At 40.5% G+C, this 27,458-nt stretch overlaps 1 protein-coding gene across 1 annotated transcript; it reads right to left on the bottom strand.

Moving 5' to 3' along the window:
- Nucleotides 1-1,200: 1,200 nt before the first annotated feature.
- tmem164 (transmembrane protein 164) lies at nucleotides 1,201-22,271 on the bottom strand. Its single transcript, XM_085363518.1, has 6 exons — nucleotides 21,484-22,271; nucleotides 11,732-11,781; nucleotides 9,318-9,384; nucleotides 7,604-7,682; nucleotides 4,254-4,354; nucleotides 1,201-1,559 (listed from the first exon to the last, which is right to left on the bottom strand). The coding sequence occupies exons 1-6, from the start codon at nucleotides 21,919-21,921 to the stop codon at nucleotides 1,353-1,355; spliced, it is 942 nt and encodes a 313-aa protein (XP_085219644.1). The 5' UTR covers nucleotides 21,922-22,271; the 3' UTR covers nucleotides 1,201-1,352.
- Between the last annotated feature and the right edge of the window lie 5,187 nt (nucleotides 22,272-27,458).

Below are 27,458 nucleotides of genomic sequence, written 5' to 3'. Positions count from 1 at the left end.
TAATATCTGTTGGTCGTCAGCAGAATAAATTCAGATTTAATACTAACGCAAGCAACATGGTTAAAAGGCAAAAAATACACGCTTAAACATACACACAAGGAGAACTGTGATGAGCTACAATCACCTTTATTTTCAATACAGCACATACACTCAAACTGATAGAAATACAAAAGTTCCTCTTATCCCTTCTTTGCAGTGAAGTTTAGAATATGCTACAGTAATATACACACACATCCCTCATATTTGAAATGATACATACCATGACTGACATCTTCTAACTTATCAGTTAATACTTCCTTTCAAACGGGCCATGAATAAATGACCCACAGTGACCTGATGCAGAACATCAGATGCATTTCTTAAAATACAAACTGGAGTGTGGCTCGTTACAGTTGCGGTGGAGAGAATGGATGTTTTGTAAGATACATTAATCCAACCCAGAAAGACACTTTATCTTGGGAAACACCGAATTCCTCCCACTCGAGATTATACCTCACTTATTATGGTCTAACGGCACAATAAAACAAAGACTAATAAACAAAAAAACTCCTTCACAGAGATAATATTAACATCCCACTGTAGATTTCTGGATCCTCTTTCACTGCTTTGAGTCGCAGCATCTAATACACCCTCCTGTCCCCTGATTATCACAACTGGAATGATCTGAACAAGTTGGAGACAGAAAGGCAAAAGAAACCTCCACGGCGATGCTTTCATAACCCGCACAGCCGTGGAGTCAAGTGGGAACAGAAGAACGCCAGAAAGCTTTCAGTCGTAACAACACTGAGTGTCAAACAGAAATCCTCACGCTATACACAGGCAGTAACTTTTACAACTGCTCAGATTTTCATTCAGCTCCAAAGTTCAAGTTTGAAGCAAATAAACTCGCTAACATATGATCTAGTGCAACTTTAAAAAACCCCCCCGACAACAATCAGAAAAGTGTAACAGCTGGAGATCAGTAGTGACATTTGGGTGACCCCTATTTTCTGTCCTCAAAGCTTAAAAAGAAGCAGCTGGAGTAATTGCCACAAATTCGCTGACATATTTCTGAAAATAAAAAACAACAACAAAAAAAAAAAAAAACGAACAAGGGCTAAAATCTGGCCAACGCCACAATTCTAAGTGCCAGCTTTAAAATGCCCGGTACGTTTGTGCATGCAAGCCAACTACAACGCTAAAAGAATGACACGAACTGGCCCTGAAATGCTCGCTTGTTTCTGTGAAACAAGTCTTAAAAGATGCATTAAAATGTTGATTTAAAAAGAAAGACAAAAAAAAAGACACTGTAAAAGCAGGCATTTGGAGTAAAAGGAGTGAAAGGCTAGGTCTGAATGCACCTTCGTGGACATTCAGTCAACTTTCTTGCTGCGCAGTCTGAGTGTGTCCAGCAGGTATCTGCAGGCGGTGCCGCTGTGCTGCGAGAGGAGTGTGAGGAGCTTCCCGTGGATGAGCGTCAGCAAGGTCTGGTGGCCCGTCGCCCAAACCCGGTACCAAGGGCCGTAAAATGGATCGGACACAGCCGGGCAGAGCATGTTATTCAAGTTGACCTCAGTCGCCTGGAGGAGAGCAGAGACGAGACAGAGTAAGACCTAATTTGATGCCAATATGAATCCAAATTTATCCAGTGGATAATTCATTATTTTAATTTTTTTAAGCAAACATTATGGTTGACTTTGCTGTACATATCTTTACAATCATTCTCTTCCAATAGATTTCAGCTCCAAAAAGCAGACACTTAATTGACTGATGTCAGACTTCATTGCCTGGAAATCCTCCATGACTTATTAACCGGCTGTTGAATGAGTCGTATCATTGTAATTACTAAAGATTTTCAGGGGTTTTACAACCATTTAGTCAGCACATGCTAGAAAAGACAAACATCAGCACTGTGGGCCTTACAATCACAATTCATTGATTACTCTGTACTATCATTTTTCAATCAAGCAGCTACTCTCTGCCCTCTTTGTGCCAGAAACACCCTGGAACTTAAAGCTGATGAATTGCTTTGTTAGGGAATAATGCTGATTTGCATCCAGCAGAAAATAAACTGAATGTTGGTCCAAAATAGGAGATCAATTTGGAGGCAACAGGCTGCATAATTTTTTACTATAAACTCTAAAGTTGTGAACAAGCCAAACAGGGAGCATCAGTGGATCATCAATAATTAGGTGTTAATATCTCAGGATTTATGACTAACAATATCACACACACACTTTGTTAGGTACACCCGTTCAACTGCTCATTAATGCAAATATCTCAGCCAATCACGTGGCAGCAGCTCAATACCATTTAGGCATGTAGACATGGTAGAGACAATCTGAGTTCAAACGTAGCATCAGAATGAGGAAGAAAGGTGATTTAAGTGGCTTTGAATGTGGTTGTTGGCACCAGACTGGTTGGTCTGAGTATTTCATTAACTGCTGACCCAACTGGGAATTTTCCCACGCAGCCATCTCTAGGGTTTACAGAGAATGGTCTGAAAAGAAGAAAATACCCAGTGAGCAGCAGCTCTGCTGGTGAAAATGTGTCATTGATGCCAGAGGTCAGAGGAGAATGGCTGGACTGTAGGTATTCAGCAGAGCATCTCTCAACGCACAGCATGTCAAACCTTTAACCGGATGGCTACCACTGCTGCCAGCTAAGAACAGGAAACTGAAGCTACAATTCTCACTGCACAGCAAAATTGGACAGAAGATTAGAAAAACGTTGCTCGGTCTGATCTCTTGATTTTTGCTGTGTCATTCAGATGGTAGAGTCAGACTGTGGTTCAGGCTGCTGGTGCTGTAATGGTGTGGATATTTTCTTGGCACAGGTGGGGCCCCTTAGTACCAAAGTGAGCACGATTCAAACACCACAGCCTGCATGAACAAGCCAAACAGGGAGCTGACCGTGTCCATCCTTCTATAATCACAGCGTACCCCGTAATCTGCTTTCTTCAACAATGAGCTCACTGTACTCACTGGCCTCCACAGTCACCAGATCTCAGTTCAATAGAGAACCTTTGGGATTTGATACAACAGGATATTTGTATCATCTGCAGCAACTGGTACACAGGTTGTCCTTCCTTGAAGAATTTTGATAAGTATTACCAACAGCATGCTGACAACAGTCCACATGAAGCTCTGAGCCTGTGCTGTCACAGTTTGGCCCTCATCGCTCAGAAGCCTACGCCTGCCAAATTTTCCTGCTTCTATTACAAATAAACCTCACTCTTCCCTTTCTACCCCAGTGACACCCTGTTTAGTTTATTTTTATTACTCACTTATTATTTTTAAGAGTAGTATAAAGGAAATGCACCTACAGTTTGCTTGTACAAGCTGGTATAAAATGATCTGAATCAGCTCTTTCGGTTTTAATATTTACTTATTGTAAATTATTTATGTGAAAATTTAAGTATTAACTTTGTAAAATGGGAAAAAGAGGTTGTTTGTTGGTGTTCATAAGCACGTCGCATGTTCAGAAACAGGCCTAACATGTGTGCATCACTGTGGGGACCAGTTCAGACATGCATGGATTAAAAACATGACAATGATTATACCTGCTGTCTCTGTTTAGCTGCCTGCTGCAGACCAATCCAAAAATTGGCAGATGATTAACTATCCAGGACATATTGGGGGAAAAGTATGCATGTTGCTCAATGAGAAATCATCCAGAGTACTTAACTAAGCTCCATTTTATCAACTGCAGTGTGTAATGTTTTTTAGCTCTAGATAAAAGGCCATAATTTTAAATCCAAATATACATTTTCTTCACTTTTAAATTGACCAATAGTTCTCCTCGTGTGGGTTTTCACCCATAGTTCAAAGTTATGCGTGTTGGTCATTTTAAGTTGGATACGAGAGTAAATGGTTGCGATAGTGTTGACCTGCTCAGGGTGTACCCCGCCTAATGTCAGCTGAGACAGGCTCCAACCCCTCCTATGACAGAGTGGATGGGTGAATGGATGAACAGCTCTAGCTACACTGTGAACTCTAAACAAAAATATCTAGTATTTTCACAAGGGTTTGCTCATTAAGCTTAGACCTTAACAGTCTAGGCCAATGCTGAAATACTTTTTTCCCTCTGTACCTGTGTAACTACTATTTTTTAGGTTTATGTTATTATTTTTTTTAAAAACAAAAACCTACAATTTCAGTTTGTTTGTTTTTTAAATCTTAAAGCTTTACCACAACTTTATGTCTAAGGCAGTGATGGTGTAATAAAAATATAGTGAAATAGCACACAGTGTCCAGCAGAGGGCTCCATCTTACCAGGCCAAGGAGCTGCAGGAAGGTGAAGTGATAGAAGAACAGGATGCCTGTAGAGAGCACAGCCCACCACATATCTCCCAGAGGCTCAGGCTTGTACACACCTGCAAAAAGAAACACTTTGAGTTAAAGAGACAGCAAACACACAAAATGTGTCATATGTGCCAGTCCTGGCCACCTGTTTGACGACATGTAAACTAGAGAAGAACCAAAAGCTATTTCTATACACTTCCTCTTTTATGTGTCCTTAACACGTCAGCAGAGTTCATAGAGAGAAAGTGGAACCGCAGAAAAAACAAGAAACAGGATATGGTGTCAAACTGGCTTTTCCTGTTTGCTCATTGCTGGCATTCGGAGGACAAGTACCAGGAAGTCGTATCAAATGTGCTCTAATTGTACAACCTTAATTCTGAAGATATTGGCATGCTGTAAATGTAATGCAATTTAATGCTTTAAGCTGCATTTATGAATGGGACAGAAATTAGGCTCTGACAGGATCATTCCTGCTTTTAATGCAATGCACACTGAGGGAATGACAATCACAGGTTTCCAATATTGGTTTTCTGTGTTCTTTGCGCACAGAGATTTCTTCAGATTTTCTGAATTTTTGATGATAGAGATGCACTGTAGATGAGGAACATTAATCTGAAATGCAATTTATCGCAGAATGGAGAACCGCTGCCCATTTTCACTTTTTGTTGTTGCCATCAAAGTCAAAACGAGCTAATATTTTTCACATGTAAAATGTGTGAATTTAAAATGTGTTCTACTGTGAAGAAATTACAGCTTTGAGGTCTGCAAACCATTGCATTCTGCATTCATTTATATGCTAAACAGCATCCCAACTTTTCTGGAATTGGATTTGCATAGGCAAGAAAATAACCCCATCTGTTGAGCTCTACTGTTACATTGCTAATAAACATGATCAGGCACTTCTATTCTATTACTGGGTTACAAGCTTGAAAATTTGCATCGATGTCAGTTTTACCAGTTAAACAAGATGAACTGTCATCTGTGCTTACAGATCAAGGTTTGAATAAAGTTGAATAAACGTTGCTCCCACTGATGTCCTGCTTTAGACTCACTCATTTAGTTCCTTTTATCAACCCCTGGGTTTTAACAGCTCAGATGTCTTCAGTAAGAGCTGTGCTCATGTTCAAATCTGTCTGCATTCACAACACGTTGCATAAACAATTTTTAGGAACCATGTTAACTAGTTTACTGAGATTGGCAAAATCAAAAAGAGGCACACAACAAGGAAATAAGACTAGTTAACAAACTAGAAGTGAAACTTCCAGAGAGTAAACATAACTGAGTGTGGATCACCATGAGCTACAAAAAAAGGCATCACTCACCAAGTCCATAATCAGAAACTATAACCTGGTCGCTTTTTTAAACCCAAGTCCATAATCAGAAACTATATCCAGCTTTCAAAGGCTCTCTATTGTGCTTTACTGAGCTTTCAATAATGTCTAATGCATAATAGATCTACTGTTGCCAAATAATCAAAAAATTAGTCCAATAATTCAGTTAAACTTTAACTAATACAGTATCAAATCATAACAATAGTGGCCTCAAGCTTTACGCTGTAAAGTAAAGACACTACAATAATGCAGAGAAAAGCCTAATAATCAAAAAAGATTACCCCCTATGGGCAAGCACTTGGCGACAGTGGGAAGGAAAAACTCCCTTTTAAACAGGAAGAAACTTCTGGCACAAGGCGGCTCAGGGAGGGGTAGGCATCTGCCATGACGGGTTGGGATGGGGATTGGTGGTTGGGTTCAAGTGATGGTGTGTGAACAAAATAACTGTCAGTGAATTTTTTTCAAAGTTGTGCAGTCACATGGCTTGGACACACTGGTTTTTCCCTTAGTGGACAATTACAAGTAAGCACAAAGTTTTACCACAGACATTGTCAGTCGGGACACCACATGGACAAGGGGGACAAAGTCTTTTAATCTTTGAAATTCAGGTGTTTTGGCGCCTATTACCACATACACAAACACTTGCAGAAAAATAGGTTGTTTTACAGAGCTCTGTACTCGCTCTGTTGTAATACGAAGCCACCGTTGCAACAAGTCAGTGTTTGAAATGTCTGGGAGGGATGAAATTTCACAGTTATCTGTAAAAGGTCTTATTGCATCTAGGAGCGACAGAAACTTCAGCCCATGCCAAGCTACAGAGTGGGGTTCACAACTGTTGAAATGCACTATATGCAAAATTCACCAACACTCTTCTGACACCACTGTTAATTTTGTTGACCAATGATTTTCGTCATAGTTTTTGTCCATGACTTTTATCATCGGGCGAAAATAAGAAGATGGCTAAATAAAAACAAATGTAGGAGGGCAAAAACTATGATGAAATGTACTGACACTTCAGTGATTAAACATTTTACGAAAATATTCTGGAGAGATGCAATTCAAATCAGACATAATCAAGTTGTGTTGAAAGAAAGGACAAGTTTGGAAGTGATCTCCTTGTACTGTAAGGTTGGATGAGCACATTTGATCTGCCCCTGTGTGTGTGTTTGTTTTAATGGTCCAAATAGGTCCTAACTAAATCAAAATTTGCTGTCAAAATTACATGATAACTGCAGAGTCCCAAACCTCCTCTGACATTATCGTCAGCACAGAAACTGCAGTTGGTGCATCGTAGTATGGGTTTCTCTGACATTAAGCACCAATGGCAGTTCCTATAGATGTAACATGTAAGAGGTGCAGTACTTTCAGCCATAAGCAGTATGAAATCTGCTATATAGAGATTGAGCAATTTAGTAGTACTGTTTGAAAGTTAGCTGTATTAAAGGGCCTCCTGTATATGGTTGTATGAGACTCCTTTTATGTCATCCAGGTCATTGTAGTCTAAAGAGCTAGGTTTTTATAGCGGGTTCACCCGAAACCTTGGCTGATTGTGACCTACACCCCTTTTCACATCTTGGCTCGTGTGATTAGGTGGAGGATCAACAGGGAGTTCATGACCCTCTTGGGGGGACACTCCCCTAGGACACATGTTAAATCTGGGATTCGACACCATTTGAACTTTGAACTGAAGAAGCTTCTCGGATGAGAGGTGAAACGTCTTCAAGCAACTTAAAGAAGTCCAGACGCTTTTCCTTCCAAGCTCTTTAGAGAACTCCTTTTAGTTAAACTGGTTTTATAGTTGCTCTTCAGTATCATCTATGTAAGTGGAAATGACCAAACAATCTTTCATTAACAGACACTGAACAGACAAAACAAAAAGCTGGTATCCACAGCATCTCAAATGACACAGACAAAAAGTGAATCCATCCATGGAGATATTATCACTTTGCTCGGCTGACATGTGAAAAGTCAGAATGAAGAAACACCTACCTCCTTTCCTGAAAAGATAAACAGGCACCAGGTACATCATGGAGTGCTGGATGTAATAGATCTCTTTCTCAAATGGCAGCTGAGAAAATGAAAAGCAAACAAACCATTTTAATTCTTTTACAGCACCCAGATACAGCAGAACAGCCCCCAACTTGCTCTGGGCCCTGAAATCTTAAAGACCTGTGGCCTCACAGTCTCCAGCTATGCTACTGCTTAACAAGCAACCATGACAGAACATTACCCAAGTGAACAAAGAGATGGAAGAACAGCAGGTACACCGTCTGTCTATTTTAGCTGCCTTTATAAGGCACCTTTCTTCTAAAAATGTATGGCCTCATTAATGATCACTGTCATCATACAAAATCTATAATAATAATAATAATAATAATAATAAAATTGTATGAAACTTGAGTGTTTACAGCAGTTTGAAGTTGGAGCTTTCGTTTCTCAGGGATTACGTGTACATATGTTGACCATGTTTTTTTTGTTTTTTTAAAACTGGGTGGAGTGGGTGGAGACGAGTGTCGCGGTGATTTGTGAAAGAAGAATGGCAGCAAAAGTGAAAGGGAAGATTTACAAGATTGCAGTCAGACTTGCTATGATGTCTGGTTTAGAAACAGTGGCGCAACCAAAAAGACAGCAGGAAGAGCTGCAGAGCCCAAGATAGATGGATAGTTTAGAAACAAGTGAATCTCATGGACATTTTAAAGACAAAAGTTAGAGAGGGAAGGCTGAGATGGTTTAGATATGTGCAGAGGACAGATGCAGTGCAAATATTGAACAACAGATGTTGAATATGGCTACACCTTTTGTTTGTCCTGCTGTCAGGCAGCAGGAAAAGGCAAAAGAGAAGATTTATGGATGTAAAGCAGGAGGACATGTAAAGGGTTGGTGTGACTGAGGAGAATGGTAGGAACAGGCTTAGATGGAGACAGATGATCCACTGTGTCGACCACGAAAGCATAATATGGGTTCCCTTTAATGGTATAACTCAAGAAACACATGAGATCTTTGTCCACAGTGTTTTTTTTAATTTACAAGTGACTGATGTAAACTGCCTCTTTTCCTGTTGGTTGGCAGGCACGTAATGTTCAGGGTGCAATCATAGTTTACTGTGCTCTGTAAGAAATACTGACATAAAGTTTATTGATGTTATAAAATGCAAAACAGCTGTGTAAGCCTTCATTCCCTGCTTGAGAAAAACAAGTTTATCTGATAGGGAACTGCAGATATGGCAGAACAGCTCAGCCTTATTTCTGTGAGAACTGTTATAAAAGGAAAAGCACTTAGTCTTAATGGCTATGCTGGGTTTTTTTTTTTAAGTTTAAAACTTACCAAAGTGACTTCATTCAAACAGATCAAGTTTAAATTTGTGAAATATCTCCTGCACCCACTCAAGCTGCGCCTTGAGTGAGTCAGAGCTTTCAATTTTAATTCAATCGTTTTATACGGCGCCAAATCATAACATATTCATCATCATAGGTCTCTTTACACAGCAAGTTCTAGAGCTTACGATATTATAGAGGAAACCAATGATACCTGCACAGACACAGTGTAGTCTTTTTCAACACAACATCGCCGTTCCAGAGGTAAGTGATAACATTCGTTTAGCTGCTCAGTGAGTGCGACACTTAACCTTGTACACCTTGGAGACCTAACAAAGGCTAGAAGAGGGCTGCTCATAAATGAGATCTGAAGATCACGGTCTACTTACCAGTCTGGTGTTGACTACAGGGAACATTAAAGCAAGTAATGCACCATTCAACATGTGGACCTGCAGCCTGAAAACAATAAAAATGTCAGACATTAAAAATACCTACAAGGTCACTTGCTATTTACCTAATCTGTGTAAACCTTTCTGAGTCATGTTAGTTTCTCTCCTGTCCTTCTGGTTTCACTTTGCTCTCTTCCCTCTCCAGACACAGAGCAGCGCAGAGGAGAGAAGTTACCGGGGTTGAGCTATGGTTAAAACAATAAAGGCTTTCTAACAAGTGTGAGTCTGTCTAAAGCATCTCTTTCAGATTTATCATCAATAAAAGAAAAGAGGAAAAAACAGAATAGGAGAGGGAGGGAAAAGGGCTGTTATTACTACACTCCCCTCTTGACTTCTGCAGGCCATTTGCCCTCCCCAAAGCATTCAACCCATAGAAGACTCTGCCACTACTGACATATGAATCAATTCCAGCTGATATAAGGGACAGAGGAACAGGTGGAGGACAGCTTAGATTCTATCCCATGTTGCCGAAAACCAATCAGACTCCTCCCTGATGCTGTTAGCAGCAGCTGTCTCTTACTCTTTGTCAAGGTCAGTTTCTTGTGGGAGCGCTTATTGTCTAAAGTCAGGTCAGTAAAGTTTCAGGCGATCACTCTCAAAATAAATTTGCTTTGATGTCACGATTTAACAAATCAGTGCATCCATCTACTCATTCAGACTAATTAGTATAATTTGGTTTGAAGCTTTTAGTTGCACCATCCAGCGCACACATATAGCCTATCTGCTCCTAGTGGGAGCTGCGATGCTTATTTAGTAAACCTGTATAAATAAACCCAGCATAAGGAAAAATGTGTCTTTTGAACTAACATTAATGTTAAGAGGCTCCAAATACAGAACAGAAGCCAAGGAGCATGTGTGTCAGAGTGTGGAGCTCCATCTATCTCCTGTGACTGCTCTTTTTGTCAAATGAGCCAAAATAACTGTTGTGACAGACGAGGTCGCCGGGAAAACAGCAGTGCCGAAGTAATGCCGCTTCAAATAAGTCCGGCTGTCACTCTTCTGAAAAGCGGTTCATTCAAATTCAAAATTTACAAAGCGTAACGAGCATTAGCGACCTTATATTTTTCCATCACTGTAATTAATTGCATGTCATAGGCCAAGACCTGAACCTCTGATACTGTTGTAGCGTAAACTTCTACTTTATGTAGTAACTATTTAATATGACGCTGCTCCTGCTAATTTTACAATTTTTATTTGGCAAGTACAGTCCAGTGGTTGTTGAACTGCCTTCATACATAAAAGGGATAAAGATGTAATCTTAAACATAGATTTACCATTTGCTACTGCAGGAGAATCTGAGCTTTACACGCAACAAGCAAACGTTTCCAGCAGCTACTACTTCACATTACAGAAAGGTACAGTGACTGTTATTGTGAAGCAGTCACAGGAAATGTAGCACATCAAAAATGTCAAATATTAAAATAATAAAAAAGGATCTATTTTAAACTTGTTATGTGCTGTGCTCATTGCAGGTAGAAGACCAAACCCTCTTTGGTGGGTAGCAGGATTAGTTGGGGCATTCTACACGGCAGTCACTTTGAAACTGTAAATGTGGTGAAATAAACTTGAGGTTTGCATGTTTCAGTTAGTGGGCCTGGTTCCACACCACCATCACAGAGTAAAATGCCATGTTTACACAAACAAATGACAAGCGCCTCGAACAAAAGGCCATGACTCTATTTCTTACATAAATGAGACAAATTAAAATATGTTGTTACGACAACAAATGAACTAGCCGACTATGTGAACGAACATCTTGACCTGGTGGATAAATAATGTTGGCAGTTCAGTAATTCTTCAAACGATTGGATATTTATTGGGGCATGTTTCACATTTCTATCCCATGTAAGAACCAGCTTTTTGTGGTTTCATAAAGTTGCTATGACTCTGTACACTGTGTTCACTGTGAGGCTCCCGTGGGCTACTGGAACAGAAAGTGACCCTGCTTGTATTTATTTCTGAGTAAATCCCACATCGTGTTCCCACCGGCAAAACCAGAGTCATTTCTGCTGAATAATTAACTGCTCAGACCGGATGAGTTGTTGAAGAGGAGACTATAAACCCAAATACATTACTATACAACTGCTTACTATGGGGGAAACCAATAAGTAATTACAATCAACGTCAACCACAATTTGGATTATATGAAAACAAAAACCATGAGCTTTGTCTGCCCAGTCATTAGACGTTACATTCAGCAGGACAAGCGGCTCATATGGCAGTCGTGGCCTTTCTACAGTCTGCACTAAAAAACTCTATATTTAGCCAATTCAGACCTTTAAAGTTTAACTTAAATGTAGACGACAAGTTGAAAACACTAAACAGGAAGAACCCAGGAGTGCACGTACGCTCACCTGAACACAACCATAGCTGTCTTACATGGCGGGCAGGCCAGCAGGAAGATCTGTTGAGGAAAGCAGAGAGAAATGAGCAACGACATTATTGCATTAAGCTCATACGGTTGTTATGGAACAGCTCGAAGGCTTTTAAGAGCTTTCAGCTCCGAGTTCTGCAAGAGAAAATGAACTGCTTTAACAAGTTTGTGCTAACACAAGAGCAGAAGCATTGAACAGAACATCCCAAAGGCAACTGTGAGGTCTCCTTAGTCCAAATTAAGAAAAAAAAAAAATACATAGAAGAGGTTCAGACAAGAGGATAGGCCCACAATTAGGATGGAATTTGAGGCATTAGAGCTGCTGGGTGTTGGCACTAATGAGCTGATTTCATGCTAAACAATCTCAGTTCACAGCTCACTACTTGGAAGTCAGCTTTCACAAGAAAAGGGAGGCAGCATTTGAAAACAAAGGTGAAGTGACTTCCTGATATATTTCCATTGCCAAAAATGATTTCTACCAACAATCTGACTTTATTCTTGTAAAGGAGAGTGGATCAAAAGACAGCCTGCAATCTGTGCATGGTGATTGGGCTACTGGGCCCCGAGAATAGTTCAAACAGGAATTTGTTCAAAACACCATCTGACACACGAAAACTTAGTTTGCCTGAAGGCTGGAAACAGAATTACAGAAAAGAAACTGACCCGAGATTCATTCTCCAAACACACAGTTGATATATTTGGTTTGTTTTTTGTTTTAAATGCGTCTCCGGGATTGATCTGTGGCGTGCCTATCAACTTTATTAATCTGCAGCGTGTGTGGGACTATTAAAAAACACTCAGACTTTCATAGTTATATTTACATCTTCAGTCTTTTCTACATATTTCCCCCTCATTCTAACACGTGAGTCATGTTTCGCGTTTTAAAACACCACAATAAAGTCACGAGAAGGAAACAATGCGTGAAAATGTTTTGCCGTGGATAAAACGTGCTTGCCAAAGCTGACAGTTTGTTGGTTCCTGCAGATGTCATTACTGTCAGCCTCCATTGTAAACAGGGGTTGGCAATACGTTGCTGGCAGTTAAACGTTGTCACTTTGATAATTTGTCTCATGTCTGAGCTATCAAAGCAATTAGACAACGTTCTGCAACTTGGAGCCCTCAAGTCTCTCATTTTAAATGAATAAGAAGTCGTTATAAAATAAACATGCCATAGAGTTGCGAGCTATTATCAAATAAATGTTGCATATAATTGGTTGTACAGACTATGTAAGGTTTCTTTAGCTCATTTCAGTCTCATATGAACACTTCTGTGTCAATCAGTTTTGATATTGTGTGACGATTTAATATTTTGCCTGAACGTGGCAGTGATGCCGTCATTTTCTCCATCACCTTTCAGCCAATCACCAGTTTATGGCACCTGTTAATCGCTAGTGTAACGCTACCCTTTTGGCATTAGTGTCACTTTACCCTCTGATCCTTTACTTATTTGTAACGGCTTGACCTTGTTCACTTTTTGCATCACAGAATCAGAGGAGAACATTAAATTTGCCTTTCTTATGTTTGTCACTCCTTGCTTGACTGTTAGCCAGAGCCTTAGGGCAGCCTTCACTGCAAAATATTGTTTTATTTGAACATTAATGCCGTGAAGGATAGAAGTATATAATTCACAACATTCGCTGAAGTATTTTTCTTATAACGACAACTTCCACAGTTTTGCAGTACGAGCCAACTAAGAAAAAAAAAAAAAAAAACTGACAGTCAACATTCAGCAAATAACATTAACATAATATCATAAAATGTCAAATGTTATAATGGGTTGTATTTGCACACATTTTTAAGAGAAGTAAGTGGATGCTTTTCTGTATGTGGCAGCAGTAAAGGTCTTGGCTCCAGCGGTGCCATTAGCTCTACTTTAACAGTACACAAGAGAATAGACTCAGAAATGGATTTCATGCAAATTACTGAGCAAGAAGATTTAGCCCATAAACACTTCTGATTGTTGACTTTATGCAAGCAAAAAGAAAGAGAAATTCATGTGGTCATGCCGGCACTCCAACCTTGGACGGACACTGATATTCCTCAATCAAAATAAGTTGAGTTCATTTGAAATTATGCTAAGGTTGGGTCTGATCCAAGAAGTATTCAGGGAAAGACGTTCTGTGTTAATTCAATTCAAAATCCCACTTAAGCCTATAACTAGGATTGATCTCTGGGTGGGACACTGGTCCAAGAAGTCATGATCCTATTTATAGGTGAGAAAGACTACTTAAGTGTAATCCAGTGACTGCTGTATATTTTCAAAGAAGTCCTGGATTAAAAACAAAGAAAGGAAAAAAAAAAAAGGTATAAAATCTGCTGTGATGCAAGTACAAAAATATGCAAATCAGGTATGCACAGTAAAAATTAGGTGTCAGTTAATGCCAGATCTGACGTTCATTTTTTCACTGAACAAACTAAAAGGTACAGAAATGAATCATATTTGCGCTCTCTGAGAAAGGCCATCAATTAATAAGTAGGTACTAGATATTTTTATTTCCTGGTTCAGGAAACGCAGTTCTCTCCCGTGCGTCGTCACTGGCATGTTCTTCGATGCTCATTGAGTTAATTGGCATTGACAGGAAATGACTTCCTGATTGCTGTGAACATTGACAGAGTTGTGACCATGAACCTTCCAGGAGGCGAGCTCAGTGACAAAAGACAGACTGGTATGCAGTGTGAATTTCGCTCTGCCGCTGAAAGCAAACAAACTGGGCTGGTTAACTATTTAGCGTGCTGACGGAATTGTGTGAAGCAAGTTTTTCATAATTAATATGAGAGCCTGTTTTGTTACCTGAGCTGTAGGATGGATTAACAAGGCTGGAACTGGGCCCACTCCTCACATACACTGAAGCTAAAGCTGGTGAAGCTAATCTGTAATAAGTCCAGTTTGTTCTTTGTGGTCTATTACACAGTTTACAGCTGTAGGATTTCTCTGCAGGAAACACATCACACAGTGCGTCATGTGCTCAAAAAGCAACGCATTGCGAGTGGGTGTTTTTGTAGTCGTCAACCACACTAAAACATGCAAACCTCAACCACACAAGTGCATCAAAATGCTCCCATATCATAGAACCCTTGTAATTTTCAAACCCATGTAATTCTGTTAGAAATAAAAATACCAGCATGTCAGATTTCACTCTAAAATGGGTTCATTCATCATATAGTGAATTTCAGGGTGTGCAAGAAACAAAGAATTGCTAAAAGAGTCATTTTGACACCCATAGAAATCAATGAAAAATGCTCATGGCATCCTTGGTTGCCTAGCAACAGGTTGTTTGTTTAAACATATTTTGATATCAAGGCCCTAACGTTAGCCAGAACTAGCTAGATGAAGCAATTGATAGGATTAACATACAACGAACTATAGGTAACTCCATATTTGATATTTTATATTTAAGTGGATGAGCGGAGAACCAGGCATGTTGCTGTTGGCTGTGCAGAGCAGCGGTGCACCCATGGCTAAACGGAGCAGAGTGTCCACAATGTGGAGAACTAATATGAGGAAATAAATATGACTATGTAAATAAATGCCAGGGAAAGGGTCTAGACTGCAAAGAAAGCTCAGAGCACCAATAATACCGCCCCCCCCCGCCAACAACAACAACAAAAACAACAGTTAATAGAATTATCTCCACTTGTATAATCACAGTAATGAGTCAAACCAGCCTTGATGCTCTTGTTGTACTAATAAAGACACTGTTAAGTCTAACTGCTGCTTCTCCCTATTAATTTTACAGCTGAAACACAATTTTATCTCAAGGTACAGCTTGCTGGAACATTGTGCCCCAAATATTGTCAGGTTCCTGTTGCCCTTCTACTAGCAGTGGAGAAGGAAAAGACCAGAAATAAATATACCGGTAACAATAATTAAGTAGTGTTGACTCGAAGCATTTTCTGGAATTACAGGGAGTAAAAGGGAAAGCAGTCATTCAACAAGACAAAATAAATAAAAAATTTGAGAACATGACCTTGCAGACAAATATAGTTCAGCATGGGCGAATATGATGGGGACATTTAAACTACCTTCACAGTGTGTACCAACTTGTGTCAAGGTAAGGGTACAGCTGAAAGTTGTTTGCATAGAAAGATAAAGGAGTTATTTATAGATTAAAATACATCATTGCTAATAAGTCAGACTTCCTTTTAACGAGTGCAACCATAGAGTGACATGCCGCAGTGTTTCGAGTGCGATGCACATGAGTAAACATACTGTGATGCTCAGGGTTATTGCGACAGCTGCTACATTAAATGTGGCTATACCTAACGATGAGGCCGATGATCTGTTATAATGGTGCTGATTATTTTTGCCATACACAGACTGTTAATACTGCGATACATCCATTTATCGGCAGCCTACGCGCATCCATTCAAAGCTGCTGCAGAAATGCAAGATACCTGCTTTGCAGACAGATGACTTGACGTTTCCTGCAGCCGACAGCAACATTTATCACGTGCCCACGTGATATCTGTTAGCTGCGAGTTCAGCTGTGCCTGGCGAGATCTACAAGGGAAGAAAGTTCACTTGATAAAAGAAGGTCGTGTGTCTTTAACTTGTGGGAAAAAAAAGAAGAAAAAGAAAAAGGGAGAATCCAGTGGCAGGCGATGCCTCATTTGGACAGCGTATAAACGTTACACTGTATGGATGTAAATGCCTTTAACCTTTATCCCTGAACACTCATGATGACAAGCAAAGAGCTCAGACAGAATCCAAGGCTCTACGCCAGGGGTGTCAAACATAAGGCCCAGGGGCCAGAACTGGCCTGCCAAGACTCCAATCTGGCCCACTAGAAAATGTGAAAGAGGGATTTTAGACTAACTGTATTTTTTAAATAGGATTTTTTTCCCACAGCTTTTCCTACTGATAAAGACCTGCATGGCCATTTATAGTGCACTGAAGTAACAAATAAACATTTAAATAACATAATGACTATTTAGTACATAATTTTCCATTTTCAGAGCGAATCCACTGTCTGTGAATTAAGAAAAACTTGGATACCAACATTTTTGGTCATTTTACACAGCTTAGAGCTACAGCTCAGAAATGCTGACAGATTTCTTTCATTTACAGCAGAATTTCTGTCATGTAGAAAACCAGACTTGTTATTAAAACTGCACTTTTTTATATGAAGATATTTGTGGGACTTGCTGTGTAAACACTTTCACTCTAAATGTTATAGTGGGCTGCAGGTGGCTCACGTACAAACATATTTATGAGGGAGAGCCAATGAAAAAACTTCTTTATGTCGATAAAAACAGAATGGCTTGTTTCAGTTTCAGACAGCAGAGGGACCGCACCAGAGTTCAACACAGAATCTATGTAGAACATACAACGTAACCTACATAAGCGGTTACAAGCATAAATGTCAGTGCTGGCATTTGGTAGTTAATGCCAGCACTGACACTACCTGTCAGTGCTGGCATTATACGTGATGGAAACAAACAAAAATAAATGCTGGGACTTTTCTCCTTCTGGGTTCATGGTGTTTTTCATTCCCCATTGAAGTGTAAATCAGTAAGGTCGGACTGATGAACAGTTTGCACAGAGGTCCATCATAAGCAGAACACAGAACTATGAACCTGGAAATTTGTATAATAGGTCTTTTAATAGCTGTTATGTTCAAGCTCTTTGTTCTTTATCTTTGTGCAAGCTAGTTCTGAAATCTAGAAATCTATAAAAGGGCAGGGGAAGTTCGTACTGTCTTCGTATTAGCACCAATCGCAAGCCATAGAAGAAGCATAAAGTGCGTGCCCCTCCATATATCGATTTCTCCAACTTGATATACCCATTATTTGATTTAGTTGTTTATGGAACCACACCCATTTCCGCTGGCCTCAAACGGAAATACACGATAATAAACTGATCAGTCGGGAGACCCTCAGCGTGCCACGATGACTGCTGCGGTACTATGTGGTGGAAAACGTACGAAAAACCCGTGCTGCTGGATGTGAAGCACTCAGTCATCACACACTAAACTCCATCCCCTGTGGGGCTTTCTCACCTTGATATTTGCTCATACTTGCTGCTCTGTAAAAGCTCCTACTGACACCGCCTCTATTCCTCCACCTACAGATACTATGACTGTGCCAACAAGCGCCACATTTTCCCAAAGTCGCATTGCTTTGTGCTCGGAGAAGGAAAATATCAAACTCACTAGCACACCAAATTTGTGTTTTCAAGAATAATGCCAGTCCTCTTCAAAATGTGGATTTGGTTAACAGTCATGAAAACCAGCTGCTGCATAACAACACTGAAAGGCACGCAAACTGACGCAGTGTAGCAACGAGAGGGTATTTTCTTTTCAACAGCACAGAGGTGGTGTTCGTTCCTCATTGAGTGTACTTAAGAGTGAACTGAAACTCACTATTGTTTCCAGATGCACAGCTTTAACAAGCTCAAATGAGACAGGAAATAAATGGGTGCTTGGAGAGCTCTGCATCCCTCTTTAGATGTTTTTATCTGAGGTTTCCATCAGGCCTGAAAGGGATTAAAACCACACCCATACGCTAGAGATGCAACATGAGGAAAGTGTGATCACGATAGGAGCTCATGCATGCATGAAACAAAACAAAGAACAATTAATAAGCCACGATTTCTTTAGAAGAATGTTCAACAAAGACAGCCGAGCCCACAGGCACTACCTTTAATAAAGCAAGAATGCAGGAATGCATGACGCCTTCTCTTTTCCAGCTTTTTTTCTCCCCACATCAGATTCAAGCTCCAGCAAGCACGTGCTACAAATAATCAGTTTGTGCCAGTGTCAACACCCCCTCACCCACCCCTCCTCTGGATGGGAGAAAAAAAAAAATCTATACGTAGATGATTTTCACAAGTTGTGAAAGCTGTACAACTTCCTTTTAAAACCCATTTCCTCATTTGATCACGCCCCTTTTAACACCAACAACACATACACTGCTGTCCATCTCGCCCTTACATCAAGGACATTTTACTACAGTCAGTCAATTTTTCATCACAGCCAGCAATTCTTCAGTGTCCGCTGGTTGTCATGCTACCTCCCTGAAACCTGAAAAATCCATCATCATTGAGCACATCAGCTTTGCTCTACTCTTCAATTTTCATGATGACTTGTCACATGGCAGTCATGCACCATGAAGATCAAGCAGTCTGCATGTGTAAACAAGCAGGTACTGCATATTTTGACTCATGATGGGGCGGCTGTAGCTCAGGTGGTAGAGCAGGTCATCTACTGATCGGAAGGTTGGTGGTTGATTCCTGGCTTCCCCTAGTCTGCATGCCAAATATCCTTGGGATATAGGGCTGCCACAAACGATTATTTTGATAGTCGACTAGTCACCGATTATTTTTGCGATTAGTCGACTAATCAGATCATCATCCATTGGACGTAAAACTACAGCTTATTGCACCAGCAGCATCTGCTCTTATATAACTATCATTAGCTTACAGCTTTAAGTGTTTAAGGTCTGTGCTAACTAAAAATAAAGACAAGATGATAGTTTATTAAATTTTAATGAAATTTGCAGATTGTTTCGGTGAAGTTTAATAAACTCCTTGCTATCTAAAATATACCCCAGAATATGCTCCAGAATATACCCCAGGACACTGGGGTATATTCTGGAGCATCTCACACTTCTGATAATCAGTTGTCTGCTTGACGTTTATTCAGCTGTGATTAAACTATAACTTTAATCTCAGACAAACTGATTTACTCAGGAACAAATAAAATACTAAAAAAAAAAGCCAAACAATAACATTTTAAGTTATCTAAGTGACTCATATATATTTAACCTGAGTAGCGAAAGACGGTGGTGGGTTTGAAAACGATTTGCCGGGAGTCCGGTGTTCTCGCGGCGCTAGTGAGCCTAGCCCCCGGCTCGCTAACGAGCTAGTGGGTAACAGATGTCTCCGAAAACGTCGGAGCGCTTTTGAAAATATGTGGTGTCCTGATAAACTGAGCAGATATTTGAGGTTTACACAGCTACATTCTCGCCTGAAAATATGTTAAACGTTTATTTTGTGACCCAGAAAGAATAATAAGAGTAACATTAAAACTAACTAGCTGCCGCCATTGTTGGAAACTGCGCTGGGCCGCGCTATGAATTCTGGGACACAGCTGCTTCTTCTTCTTCTTCGGGGTTTAACGGCAGCTGGCATCCTTGTACATGCAATGCTGCCATCTTCTGTTTCAGTCCGTTATTACACTCTTAAATCCTGCCACTTATTCCTGCGTCTTTTGTGATCTTACAAAGCTTCAAACGACGCTTCGACTATTAAATCAGTCGTCGACGATTTTGATAGTCGACGTAATCGTGACTAGTCAACAAATCGTGGCAGCCCTATTGGGATATTGATATTGCATTAAAGTTGTCTATTGAAGATGTTCATTTGAGGATCCTTCCATTATGTTAACTTTTATTACAAGTACGGTCAGAAGGATTTCATACACATTGCATATTTGTGCTTATTTCGAGTTGATGTTCGGTTCATTAAGGGTCTTAAGCGTCACTGGCGTGACTGTCCAGGTGATACATGCTGAGGGAAACTAGAACATAGAAGGATGATTGCATGCATGCTTACAATACATATAACACATATAATCTAGGAATGTGTCAGGCCTGAGGCCTTAACTCATTTGGTGTCTCACTATATTTTACTCTACTTGGCAACAGATGACCACAGTCAATAATTAGCCCCAGAGACCCTGAGGGCTTGAAGTTTATTACCTTGTATGGAAGGTGTTATAGAAAAGAGAAGTTCTATGTCTGTTTGTAGCCATTAAAGATGTACAAGATGTACCATTAACTGTGACTAATGTCTGGAACCTATTTTTCTGGGCCCTCCATGGTTTGTCTCACTGCTCTACATTGATCGATTTCGCGACAATACTAACCCCAAATTGCTCTCCGGTGTATCCATCGGAGTATGAATGTGTGTGAATGTTAGCTATAAAGCACTTAGAAAAATGTGCTTGTGCGAATGGGTGAATGCACAAGTTGAGTAAAGCGCTTTGAGTGTTCAGATGAGTAGAAAAGCGCTACATAAGAACCAGTCCATTTACCATGATCTAAGTGTTATTTAACACATAAAAGCAAAGACACAGCTCCCTAATGCTGATTAAAGAGTTTGACATCGACCTCAGGCTGGAATTGACCTCACCGGCTTACAGGCTGTTGATACAACAGCTTCATAAAATAATATTTGGAGACAAAGAGGGGGACAGCTCTGGTTTCACAGCCAAGGAATGAACTTGAGATGTCTTCTTTCGTGGCAGCACTGGACCAACTCCCTAACACACGGAACAATGATGTCCAAACAAGGCTCAAACTTGTACTTTCTTACCGAATTTCCTGTGGTTTTTAGAATCAATTTGCTTCTATTACTTTATTAAAAAGCTTTAAATGTGCTACATATATTAGTTTATAATTTCTTCCCCTGTTCTAAGCCTCGCATGGCTCAATAAAAAGCATGCTCATGTATCTCAAGGCGCCATAAAGCCATTAAGAGACAGTGATTGCAAAATATCGATCAGGGTGCTCCACCAGAGCTGGAGATGGGTGAGATCAGGTCAACAACCAGTTAATGAAAACAAGGGCTTCGAAGTCCAGCCAGCACACTAAAATTTATACCCCATCAACCCATCAGCTTTGAGAGGACAGCTCGGAAGAGAAGATGACATCTTCTAATAAATCCCCACTAGTCATACTCGTAATCCTAAAGGGCACACATCAGCTCTTTCCCTCCAGTGTCATGCTTACCTGCACCATGGTGACGACATGGCAAGGATTCAGCAGATATATCAAAGTCTTGGTTGCAAACTTGAAGCCAACCTCCACTCCGAAAGTCATGCACAGGGTAACCAGCAACAGGTTCTTGCCCAGACTATCCTCCTTTGCCCTTATGCAGTCTTTCCCGGCTACTCTGAGCTCTTTAGAGATGTTTATTTTCTTCAGTGCCACCAGAATCTCCACCAAGGAGATGAGGACGATGACCAGACTCTCGCTGATGCGCTGCTGTGGAGCGAGGAAGGCAGCACACTCGGGGCCCCCGTTGCCCTCAAACTTGGGGTCCACCCCGCCGTAGATCCAGTCCAGCAGGCTGTATATGTTATATCTGGACATATTCCTCTTCTCGTGTTGGAAAAGATACGAACAGGATGGAATAAAAGACGCCACACCGACCTCTTGGCGAAACATGAACTGCAAGATTTGCCTTTCGCAGCTCGCCTCGTGGTCGACAGATAGACATGTATAGACTGCCGCCCCGGTTCGTCTGAGCTAGCTAAACTACCTCATCCACAAACGGAGGAGGAACTTCAGCTAGCGACAACAGACAGCCGTAGTCAAGATTACCAGTGGATGCTGCCGGTGGTGGTGTTAGAGGGTGCTGCCAAGCCTCTCTTCTTTCACGTTCCTCACACACTTAGCTCGCTAGCATGGACAGTTAAACTGTAGTCGGCATCATACAAAGCAAGCCAGTGCGCTGGCTATCAGCTCTCAGACACATCAAGCTGGAGAGCTGGTATAGTTAGCATGTGTTAGCAACAGCGCCGACAGCCGTTAGATAGCTAGCTCATCTACCGAGCCTTACTGAAACGAACAGGTATACATTATAGATTTTACCCCGAGTTTTGCCTTACAGGCTCATCACAATGCTAAAGGAAGATAAGATAAGATAAGATAACCTTTATTAGTCCCACACGTGGGAAATTTGTTTTGTCACAGCAGGAAGTGGACAGTGCAAAAGTTATGACGCAAAAATTAGAATACAATAAGAATAAATACAGTACACAGCTGTACAGAAGGAAGCCGAAATATAAATAAATCTTACATCCAAAATGAAAAAAAGAATGCAGTTTTCCTCTTATGTGAATTTCCAAATTAATCGATACCATGTTCAATTATATGCTAATATTAAAGTTCGAGATATTGATGTCTGTATATCTAAGCTATGTTGTTACGTCTCATTAATCACTTGATGTTCACAGGTGATATTTACGACTGTTTGAATGTGCAATTAAATTGTAAAAAACTCAAAAGAAACTAAAAAAAAAGTTTATTGAGTGACCCGAGGAATTAACTTGGTTCAATGAATATACACACTGCCTGAGTCTCTCTTCTGAGGGCACATAAAACAGTCTCTTCTTTGACACACGTGACACTTGCCGATGGGGCGTTCAGGGAAAATACGGAAACCTAATACTAAGCATCTCGTTGCATTTGGGAGAGGAAAAATTTAGCAGCCAGTCAATACAGGCATAGTAATGTTTCTGTTTAAGTCTCCGTTGCTTTATCAGTACAAATCACTAATGCTTTCAATTCAGTTCTATTTAACTTTATTTATTTGGCACCAGTTCACAAAAATAATCCCCAATGTGCTTCTTTTTTTAAGATGAATACCAGTCATCATCCTTATGAAAAAGCACTCAGAAAGTGATAGTAGGGAAGAAGAGATTTTCTTGAAGTGTAAGAAATCCATCAGAAGCTAGTTCTGCTACCAAACCATCTATTGTAGCTGGTTGAGAATGACGGGAATGAGAAGACACCAAAACACGAGTACAAGGACACAAACAAGAGAAAATACAATCTATGTGCGTGAGAGAGAAAATGACATGCTTTAGTCATATATCAACACTTCTCCACAAGGGCAACATCTAGGCTAAAAACAGCTGTTCACTTAAATGCAATTCATACATATACAGTGGGGCAAAAAAGTATTTAGTCAGCCACCGATTGTGCAAGTTCCCCCACCTAAAATGATGACAGAGGTCAGTAATTTGCACCAGAGGTACACTTCAACTGTGAGAGACAGAATGTGAAAAAAAAAAAAAAAAAAAATCAATGAATCCACATGGTAGGATTTGTAAAGAATTTATTCGTAAATTAGGGTGGAAAATAAGTATTTGGTCAATAACAAAAATACAACTCAATACTTTGTAACATAACCTTTGTTGGCAATAACAGAGGTCAAACGTTTACTATAGGTCTTTACCAGGTTTGCACACACAGTAGCTGGTATTTTGGCCCATTCCTCCATGCAGATCTTCTCGAGAGCAGTGATGTTTTGGGGCTGTCGCCGAGCAACGCGGACTTTCAACTCCCGCCACAGATTTTCTATGGGGTTGAGGTCTGGAGACTGGCTAGGCCACTCCAGGACTTTCAAATGCTTCTTACGGAGCCACTCCTTTGTTGCCCGGGCGGTGTGTTTTGGATCATTGTCATGTTGGAAGACCCAGCCTCGTTTCATCTTCAAAGTTCTCACTGATGGAAGGAGGTTTTGGCTCAAAATCTCACGATACATGGCCCCATTCATTCTGTCCTTAACACGGATCAGTCGTCCTGTCCCCTTGGCAGAAAAACAGCCCCATAGCATGATGTTTCCACCCCCATGCTTCACAGTAGGTATGGTGTTCTTGGGATGCAACTCAGTATTCTTCTTCCTCCAAACACGACGAGTTGAGTTTATACCAAAAAGTTCTACTTTGGTTTCATCTGACCACATGACATTCTCCCAATCCTCTGCTGTATCATCCATGTGCTCTCTGGCAAATTTCAGACGGGCCTGGACATGCACTGGCTTCAGCAGCGGAACACGTCTGGCACTGCGGGATTTGATTCCCTGCCGTTGTAGTGTGTTACTGATGGTGACCTTTGTTACTTTGGTCCCAGCTCTCTGCAGGTCATTCACCAGGTCCCCCCGTGTGGTTCTGGGATCTTTGCTCACCGTTCTCATGATCATTTTGACCCCACGGGATGAGATCTTGCGTGGAGCCCCAGATCGAGGGAGATTATCAGTGGTCTTGTATGTCTTCCATTTTCTGATGATTGCTCCCACAGTTGATTTTTTCACACCAAGCTGCTTGCCTATTGTAGATTCACTCTTCCCAGTCTGGTGCAGGTCTACAATACTTTTCCTGGTGTCCTTCGAAAGCTCTTTGGTCTTGGCCATGGCGGAGTTTGGAGTCTGACTGTTTGAGGCTGTGGACAGGTGTCTTTTATACAGATGATGAGTTCAAACAGGTGCCATTCATACAGGTAACGAGTGGGGGACAGAAAAGCTTCTTACAGAAGACGTTACAGGTCTGTGAGGGCCAGAGATTTTCCTTGTTTGAGGTGACCAAATACTTATTTTCCACCCTGATTTACGAATAAATTCTTTACAAATCCTACCATGTGAATTCATGGATTTTTTTTTCACATTCTGTCTCTCACAGTTGAAGTGTACCTCTGGTGCAAATTACTGACCTCTGTCATCATTTTAGGTGGGGGAACTTGCACAATCGGTGGCTGACTAAATACTTTTTTGCCCCACTGTATGAGATCATATGATTGTTGGAGCTTTCTTTATATTATTGTAGGGTCTTTACCTTACAATATAAAGCAGCTTGAGGTGATTGTTGTTGTGATTTATCACTATATAAATAAAACTTAATTAAATTAAATTGAATTGAACTGAACTGAATTCATGCAGTTATTTGCCATCTTTTCAGCTCTCCATGTAAACCCCACCAATGCATGCCACCAAACTTTTCTCCATCATCTCATATCTATGGACAAGAAAGGCCAGAGGAACATAAAGGCTATATGATTAAAATTATAATGGGACCAAAATACTGCCTTTCGAAAACCAGGTTATTAAGGATGAGGAACAGGCTCATGAAAGTCCTCGGAGAACTCATTTGTAAGCTGCTTTCTTTCTTCCTTGCTTAGCATTGAATTTCCGTTCTAGAAGAGGGTAGTGACGTCTGCACTCTCCTCACTAATTGGTTTGGAGTGCACTTCAGTGTAGCAAATATTTTTCACAAACATGCAAGGAGAGACGCTGTGGATTGGATGATGTCGTGGGGATTGGATGAAAATGGACTCATAAGGCAAGGAAAGAAAGAGCAGTAAAAATAAGACCGGGGATGAAACTAATGTGTCTCCTAAGGTGCTCGCTTTGATTTGCATGTACTTACTTTTTTTTTTTTTGCCATAGCTTGGTGGCATGTTTGACTACTTGTAGTTGTGGCCAAAACTGCTTCCTTGTGGAAAATGGAAAGGACGAGCACTGGAGGTTCATTTGAAAAGTTATGACATAGATAAGATATAATTTCTTGGTTATCTAATTTCCTGACATCGACAGTGAGATCGCATAAGGAAGAAAAGATATGAGTTAAAACCAGTTAGAGCGGTATTACAGCACCTGCATAAAATCATCCTGTATACTAGAGTGCCATTATCTGATCATTCATTTCTACTCCAGCTCTGTTTTAGCCACATTTATCTATCTTTTATTATTATCGGAAAAGCCACGTAAAAATGTAACTAAGCAGTATGGAAACAGGTTGCTGTGGAGACAGGCTTCTATTCAGGTACCAGAGAAGCTGCTCACATTTGATAAGGCAACTCGGCAGAGCCTTTCTCACAGTGCTGTCCAGGAAAATAAACTGGACCCAATTTTCAACATCGTGAAAAGGGTAATACAGTATGTTCTCTCAGTCCCACGAGGGAAAATGCTCTGACTCAGTTTACAAGCTACAAAGTCCAACAGGCCTCGCTTCAGGATGTGGAGCAGAGCGGAAAGAGGGCTAAAGATCAACTGGCCTCCTTGCACGTGATCTCAAGGGGAAAAGAGTGAAACGTTTTCCTGGCTTGAGATCAGAATCAGAATCAGGATCAGAAAGTGTTTTATTGCCAAATGTTGAGCAGGTTTACAACATTAGGAAATTGCTGCGGTACTTAGTGCAAACATACTGTCATATAACGCTTAAATAGACATAAAAGAATTAAAAGTGCTAAGTAGATAGAGTAGATAGATGCTGAACACCTCAAAAAAGAAAAAGAAAAGAAAAAGAAAAGAAAAAACAGTCAGATAGAAGCAACTTAGTGAATCTAACCCTTTAGGCCTGCTGGAAAGAGATCATTTAGATGAAACTAAGATGAGCAGGAAACAGGGAGGAAAACAGAAGCCTGGCTTTTGTAACAGAGAAAATGGATTTCGGGACTGTTAATGCACCTCTTCTTATTTGATGACTCAGGTTCAAGGCTGTGTGGGTACACACAGAATATCAAAGCTTAGGAAGAAAACTGAAAAGAATATTTTTGGTCAGAAGCTTTTTCAACAAAGCTGCCATTTTAACATTAGCCTGAGATTTACTTTGCACCGCTAAACACATGTTTTTCCTCTCAATGTTCCCTCCACGATACATTATCTGCAAAAAGAAGAATTTGTGTACCGAAAAGTCTTTAGAATTCGGACGCTTTAGGATTTACATGACAGTGCTGTCACTACTCAACCTCATTTTAAAATATAACACGGACTGTCCTATAAAAGCACACACACAGACACATAACATCCTGTCCCACTCTATGCTATCAAAGCCATTTGTAATGTCCTGGATCTGCGCATATCGCATCGCTTTCTCAACAAAGCAAGTCCTCATTTCAGTTTCACTCAGACTACAGTTTAAACTTCTTTCATAAAGAACAAGCAGTTTCTCGGTGTTGTCAGTGTCACCAGGGGGCGATGTTACCATTTTCCCTGCTCTGTGTGGATTCACTCCACATGAGGCCCTTTTTCTTCTTCTTTTTTGTTAATGTTTGAAAAAGCCTCACTTTACTGAGAATCCCAACCCTCTTAAAAAGAAAACAGGCCAATTGCTTTTATAGTTCTGGCTCCTTAGCTGGTTAATGTGCTTTAAGTGAAAAGACTGCAAACAGTATTTTGTTGTCTTTGAATCATTTTCACTTTG

Source organism: Diplotaxodon limnothrissa, linkage group LG10 (genome assembly GCF_057381915.1).
Source record: "Diplotaxodon limnothrissa isolate DT_005_m linkage group LG10, D_limnothrissa_male_GT1.1, whole genome shotgun sequence".
In the NCBI taxonomy this organism is placed as follows: Eukaryota; Metazoa; Chordata; class Actinopteri; order Cichliformes; family Cichlidae; genus Diplotaxodon; species Diplotaxodon limnothrissa.
Note: the sequence above shows the minus strand (reverse complement) of the source record. Positions and strands in the feature narration are given on the sequence as shown.